Source organism: Hyposmocoma kahamanoa, unplaced genomic scaffold, assembly GCF_003589595.1.
Source record: "Hyposmocoma kahamanoa isolate Upper Pololo Valley unplaced genomic scaffold, ASM358959v1 64, whole genome shotgun sequence".
Taxonomy (NCBI): Eukaryota; Metazoa; Arthropoda; class Insecta; order Lepidoptera; family Cosmopterigidae; genus Hyposmocoma; species Hyposmocoma kahamanoa.
In genome coordinates, this window is record NW_020653852.1 from 2,744,885 (window position 1) to 2,751,709 (window position 6,825).

The 6,825-nt window shown below is 38.0% G+C and overlaps 1 protein-coding gene across 1 annotated transcript; it reads right to left on the bottom strand.

Annotated features, from left to right (window-relative positions):
- Positions 1-600: 600 nt before the first annotated feature.
- On the bottom strand, positions 601-6,549 carry LOC113231080 (ATP-binding cassette sub-family A member 3-like). Its single transcript, XM_026465247.1, has 3 exons — positions 6,414-6,549; positions 5,074-5,162; positions 601-898 (listed from the first exon to the last, which is right to left on the bottom strand). Exons 1-3 carry the CDS (start codon positions 6,511-6,513, stop codon positions 710-712), a joined length of 378 nt encoding a protein of 125 aa, XP_026321032.1. The 5' UTR covers positions 6,514-6,549; the 3' UTR covers positions 601-709.
- Between the last annotated feature and the right edge of the window lie 276 nt (positions 6,550-6,825).

The window sequence follows — 6,825 nt, forward strand, 5'->3', positions numbered from 1 at the left end:
CAGGATAACGGTACGAATATTTCACTTAGCTATCTTTGTCGTTTAATCATCGCCACGAAAACAACAAAACAAAAAATGTCGTTTTTTTTGTATTTTCAGTTTTTAAATTATATTAATTATTATTTGCGTAATTCTAATCAATCTCACGTAAAATTAAAGTCACGAACTGTATTAAAAATGTTCTCAGCTTTTTCCAATAATTTATACATGACAATTTGATTTATTAATCTCATTTGCCGCGTTTCATTTTTACGTTAAAAAAAATTACTGTGTAGGAACTGTTAAAAATGTTTTAATTTAGTTTTTGTATGTTTGGCACTGTCAAGTAACTTCGCGACCATTGGTAATAGCGCGCGAGGTGCAACAAAAATGTGACGTCCTGGTGCTCGCATAGTTAGCTATTGTGATAAAATTTTAAAATGTAGGTTTTATCACTCAAATTTGTCAGCAAACTATGGATTTAAAACTATTGTTTTTTGAAACTATGGTTTATCGCGGTAGCAATGCTACGGGGCCTGGTGCACCAATAGGTACTAAACACCCGACTACACTTTCTTGTATCCCAATTAGCAGTAAGTACTCTTGAGTTATTGATCCATTGGTTATGGTGAGGAGGGCAGAATTGTGGACAATATTTTTGACATTACTGATGTGCGCACATACCCTATTAAGAATGCCTTTCTTACAGCCACATTACGCGAAAATATTCCTAAACACGGGACAGTGATCTATAGCTCGGTTGGGGATTCTGTGCAAAAGACAAGAACACTTCTTCTAATGTAGTTTCCGTTGCCGAGTAGTCCTCAATAAGATTTGGATATGCTGCTTTGAGGCTTTCAAGTGCCGTGAATAGATCGCTGTTGTGCATTGTCTCGTTTATGTGGTAGTGCAGCATAGTCTGAAAATAAGGATAAGTAGAATAAGAATTTATCTTTTCATGATGTACAGTCTGTCAGTATAAAATAAGGAAGTTCAGGGGAAGCTATCATCTCAGGGCAGCGGTTTGGTTAGAACTCCTTTCGTCGTCTTTAGTCCAAAAGAAAGTCGGTCTAACTTTGAATTTCAGTCAGTCTACCAGTCTATCTCCGTGGTCCAAAGAGGCTGGACGTAACAATATATTTGAAAAGAAAATGCAGTATATATTATATTATTAGATACCATGAAGTTTTTACTACCATGAATTAGTACTCTACTAGATTGTCATCAAATATAACACAATGGAAGCGAAATTTTTGTAACGGTATCGTACATAGCATAATGAAGTTTATGGTATTTTTTACTTACCTATTTTTGCCGCCAAGCAGTAATGTGCTGACATTATGAATGAAATATTCGAATGAAATATTCTTTATTGCATATAAAATTACTATTAAAATACAATACAATGGCTCAAGTATAATAGTAGTTGTAAGTCAATGTGCAACAGGCGACCTTATTGCTATGTAGCAATTTCTTCCAGGCAACCTTAGGATAGACATTTCGGATATGCAAAAGGGGTGCAACCAAAGAATATCATAATAAGTACACTACATAATAAGTAATAATAAAAGTATATACATATCCATAGATAGATATACATATACATTCAAATAACAATAATATTATTAATACATACATAACAATAAATAAACAATAATATTAAATGCTTATATACTTTTAACGGAAAAAGAAAAATGTTGTATGAATGTAGGAAATAAATGAAAGGATAGTAGAGGACAGACGAAATTTAGGAGTTGAGGAAGTGATCCTTGACACGTTGTTTGAAGGAATCAAGAGAAGGGGATCGTCGAATCGATTCAGGGAGAGAATTCCACAATCTGATCGCAGAAATGGTAAAAGAATTGGAATAAAAGTTAGAGGTATGAGAGGGCAAGTTAAGTAAGAGAGTATCAGAGGAGCGAAGGGGACGACAGAGTGTAGAAGAGTGGAAAGTAAAGCAAGTAAGTAAGTAATGTAAGTAAGTAATTTATTTATTTGTACATAAAAATAAATACGGTTCAGTTACCAATAACAGGAACAGGAACATATTACACCTTATGGAATACGTATGTTTAAGACATGTACTTTTAAACTTTATCTAAACCGGTTACACTGGCTCCTACACTAGGCAAAGCCTGTCTCGTAGGTAACCAATTCTGGAAAGAATGTAAAGTCTGTTCCAATCCATTCCGAACAAACAGCAAACAAGAGTGTTTGATGACTCAATATATCGAACAAGCAACACATTCACGTATATTTCGAAGACATCGACTTGATATCTCACCATTGTCTCCAACAACATTCATCCGAACAGCATCGCAAAATTGTATGTGAGAAATGGTAGTCCAAAAGTGATGTTATTTTCATCTATACATCCATGACCTGTCTATAGTTGCTTATTAATAATAAATTAGGATTTCGGAAATCTTAGATATGGCTAGAAGACTCAATTTAACAAATCCATTCATTCAGTTAATTAATCGATATGTAGTTGGCATTACAAGTGGCCATCACTAGACCCTCTATGGTCGGTGATTTGTTAGTTTACACTTTGTTCAAATTGGACTGAAACGAAGTATACAATATATATTATATGCGAAAAGTTAGTAGAGACGAGAAAATTTCTAAAAACCAATGAATTACTTATTAAACAATGGAAAATTAAATAATCTTAATTACAAAGCAATTAAATTACTTGTGCGTGCATGTGACTGAGCGAGTGGTCGTGCGCGTGTGTGTATGTGTGTGTGCGTGTTTGTGTGTGTGTGTGAGAGAGAGAGAGTGAGTGAGTGAGTGAGTGTGTGTGTATGTGTGTGTTTGTCTATTTGTCTACTTTCAGAATTTGTTCAACATCCTCATAGCAAAGTGATTTGAGCCAATTTTTCACTTTTAAGTTTAGTTCCCTGACTGAGTAATTTTTCAAAGGAAATTCGATACTTATTTTGTTGTAAATAAAAGGATGGAGAAATGAGCTAAATTTCTGGGCAAAAGCCGATTTCGTTAAGGGTACAGGGATTCTAAACCTACGTCTTTGCAGCATTGCGGCATATTCAGGAAATCTTAACACCTCCGCGTGCAACTTTGTAACAACGCGCAAAATAAAAATCCCTCGAACACTAAGAACATCCATGTCCTTGTAAACAAGTATGGTTGGGTACCTGATGCGTTCCTTAAGGATGACTTTCAATACCGCTCGTTGCGCCCTCTCCAGGGGGAGCATACAAGTCTTCGAAGCCCCACCCCATGCGGTTATACAGTACGCTATAACGGACTGACATATAGAAGTGTACACTATTTTAAGCAACCATTTGTCCGCAGCGTTGCGTAAATTCTTAAAAACATATATAAGTCTGCGAACACGATTAGCTGTAACCACTATATGCCGCCCAAAATCCAATTTCTCATCAAAGACAACACCAAGATATTTAATAGCTGTTGTTCGGTCAATACGTGCACATGTACATTTTGATGATGATTGTCCTTGACAGGTATGAAGAGCAATGTCGGTGAAACCTGTTGGAGCTGAGGCCTTGGTCTTGTGAAAGCAAATAAATTTTGTTTTGGAGATATTCAGAGTCAGCAAATTGTTTTGAAGCCATTTTGCCACAGCATCCAAACCCTGTTCTGCGGAACTAGCCACTTGAGCCCAAGAGTCACCGTGGAAAAGGATAGCGGTGTCGTCCGCGTAACATATAACCTCAGCATTGTGCAAATTACTGCTATTAGGAATGTCATTGATGTAAACAATGAATAGAGTCGGCCCCAAAATACTTCCCTGCGGGACTCCGAACTGCACTGGTTTACAGTTACTCATAAAGCGATCTTTAAGATAAGAAGGCGTAAAGGGATAGAACAGAATTGAATAGAGAAGTGAAAGGATATGAAGATCTCTACGCCGATGGATGGGCAGCCATTTAATTTGTGCCCGAAATTGGGAGACATGGTCAAATTTACGTAGTCCGAAGATGAACCTAACACACATATTTTGTAGCCGTTCCAATTTATTGAGCAGAGTTACTGACAAATCTGGGCAACAAACATCTGCATAGTCCAGTATCGGGTGGAGAATGCTCTGGGCCAGAGTAATTTTGGTTTTAGTCGGCATAACGTTTTTAAGCCTTTTAAGGCAAAGAGAAATGCGCACCAAACACCTTCCTGCTAACCTTAGCACCGTGCGGCTTCCAAGTCAAACATTTATTAAAAATTACCCCCAAATTCCTGACTGTATCCAAATAAGGATACAAACACCATCCAAAAATCACAGGGGGTAAGGAGTCTAGATTTAAACGAGAATTGAACCAAGTGCTACCTATAATAATCGGTTGTGTTTTGGATGGGTTAACTTTAAGGCCAAAGGACTGACTCCATTTACGAATGGATTCAAGGTCCACGTTGGTAGTATTAATGGCACGTGGTATGTCTTGAATAGACGACTGGGTGTAAATCTGGAGGTCATCAGCATAAAGATGATAAGAAGAAGTGAGGGATTGTGTGATAGAGTTAATAAACAAAGAAAATAAGAGAGGAAAAAGGACGCCACCCTGCGGGACTCCGGCGGAAATATCGCACCACGTAGAGAAAGAATTCTCATTGCGTACACACTGCCGACGTCCACAGAGGTAGCTTCGAAACCAATCAATAACTGCTGGAGATATGTTAAGAGTATGCAGTACCTCCAATAATAGGTCAAAGTCAACACCATTGAAGGCATTACTGAAGTCAAGGAGTGTCAGCACAGGCAATTGTTGATTTTCCATACCTGCTATGCTGCTATATATATATCTGTTATGCTTGGCGGCTGATGATGCTTGGTGGCAAAAATAGGTAAGTAAAACGATTGCTGCGTTCCGGTTTAGAAAGGTAGGGGTGCTGGTGAAATTACAGGCATATATACTTGCCAATATATATGTAAACTCTGACTGGCACTGAAACTCTTATGGACAGGCGTTTAGCTTACCACCAGGTGCACGACTTGTTCGTGATGTTATAAAAAAAACGCCGTAAGTTTTTTATTTGTATTCGTGTATTTACTTGTAATAGTTATAGCAAACTAGTGGAGTTATTCACAAAATAAAACAAATCAGTAATACAAACCTTGTATTCATCTACGAGTGTACAGTTGAACTGGCTGCTTATATATGTTTTTAGGTTCTCCCGAACTACTACAGAGTCAGCATCGGCTTCTGCAAGGCAATCAACATTTTATATATTACTTATATATATTTTTGAGTGAGTAATATTATTTTTAATTTCTCCTAATTATCGTGTAACGTTAAAAGTTACCACGTGTCCGTGTACATTAATGGCGAATCTGAATTCTATTTACTAGGCAACAACATTTGAATTCCTCTGAATGATACTACCGCTCGGTCGCCACGCGGGTCGTCGCGTAGACCAAATTCAAGCCAGTATTTTGTCGCTGCGCGGCGGCAACGTGGTCTCCGCTCGGCGATCGCGCGGGGCAGTGCTACTCAGAGCTTTAAATCGCAAAGATCTGATAGGCACTGCCACTGCGCCCGTCACCCTGAGACATAAGTTGACAATTCCCATGTGCCTGTAATTTCATCAGCACCCTTACTCTTCCAAATCGAAACGCAGTAATACTCACATTAAGAGCTCTCATGCCAAAAAAGTTTTGACGTTGGCTCCGCTCAAATTTGTGAAACAAATATATGCCTGAAGTTCGCGTGACGTGCGACAGGAGATGTTGAAATTTTGCGCATTAAAAGTGCCAAATTCGTTTTAGCGGAATAACTCTAAAACTAAAGGGATTAAAAAAAATCCGTAGCGACAGTTGTCGATCATGCACAAATATAATTAATTATCTAATTTTTGTCCTAATAACCTGTAGCATTTCGAGGATGAATCGAAAAAATGTGAATATTAGATATCGTTTCGTGATTTTTATCTATCGAGGAAACTTTATTGTTTTATGTTTCTGATTAATGTCTATGCTTGAATATATCGTGAAGTTACTCATACAATATTTTATTTTTAACTTAAAAGTGTATGTACCCCTCTAAAATCAAATCGAAGATTAGGAATTTTACCTCTGCTCCCTCTTAATGCTTGGTGGCAGAAATAGGTAAATTGGCAATAATTCCCTGGACGAACTCTTTCTCAAGAAGCTCTACTGCTACTAAAACATTATACAGTGCGTTGATTTGCATTTTCGCCATAATTAAGAAATAATACTAAATCATCTAAAAATATTTAAAAAATTATTCTGTTCAATATATAATAATTGTATCTAGTAAAGTTTTGCAAAATTGTATCAACTCGTATGCACCACGCAAGGGCAGTGAGTGAATTTCACTTACTTTGGGAACGCGAAGTACGTACACTTGCGGCGTCTATCTAGATATACGTCTGTGGTGTTTACACAATCTTAGATGGCACGGCTCGGTTGCATGAACCAAATAAGTTATGCTTACTGTAGTCGGGTAGCAGCTTGAATCGTACGGCATGTCCCGCGGCGTGGTTGGCGCGCAGTGCTGCCGGCGAGCCCAGCGCACACAGCTCACCGCCCGACATTATAGCGATACGGCTGCACAGAGCCTCCACCTCGTCCAGGCTAAGATGGAGACCACTTGTTATTACTGTATTTCTGGGGGTCGATTCAGAACCTCACGATAACTCAGTTGTCGACCGATTATTGATATCGTACCGAAATAACGTCACGTCCAGTTCAGTTCCAGAACACCCAGGGCAGAACTAATTTAGAATACTCTAACTAGAAAAGTTCGTTTCCCAGCTAGTTCATATAGTAAACTGAATGAATGAATAAAATATTCTTTATACAGCAGAGAATAAAGAATAAAAGAGATACGGACACTCTCCGCCCCT

Coding starts and splice junctions, on each gene's coding strand:
- LOC113231080 (XM_026465247.1), bottom strand. CDS start 6,513: ATGTCGGGCGGTGAGCTGTGTGCGCTGGGCTCGCCGGCAGCACTGCGC. Junction 5,163..6,413: donor CAAGCTGCTACCCGACTACA/GTAAGCATAACT, acceptor ATTGCCTTGCAG/AAGCCGATGCTGACTCTGTA. Junction 899..5,073: donor CACTCGTAGATGAATACAAG/GTTTGTATTACT, acceptor CCTTATTTTCAG/ACTATGCTGCACTACCACAT.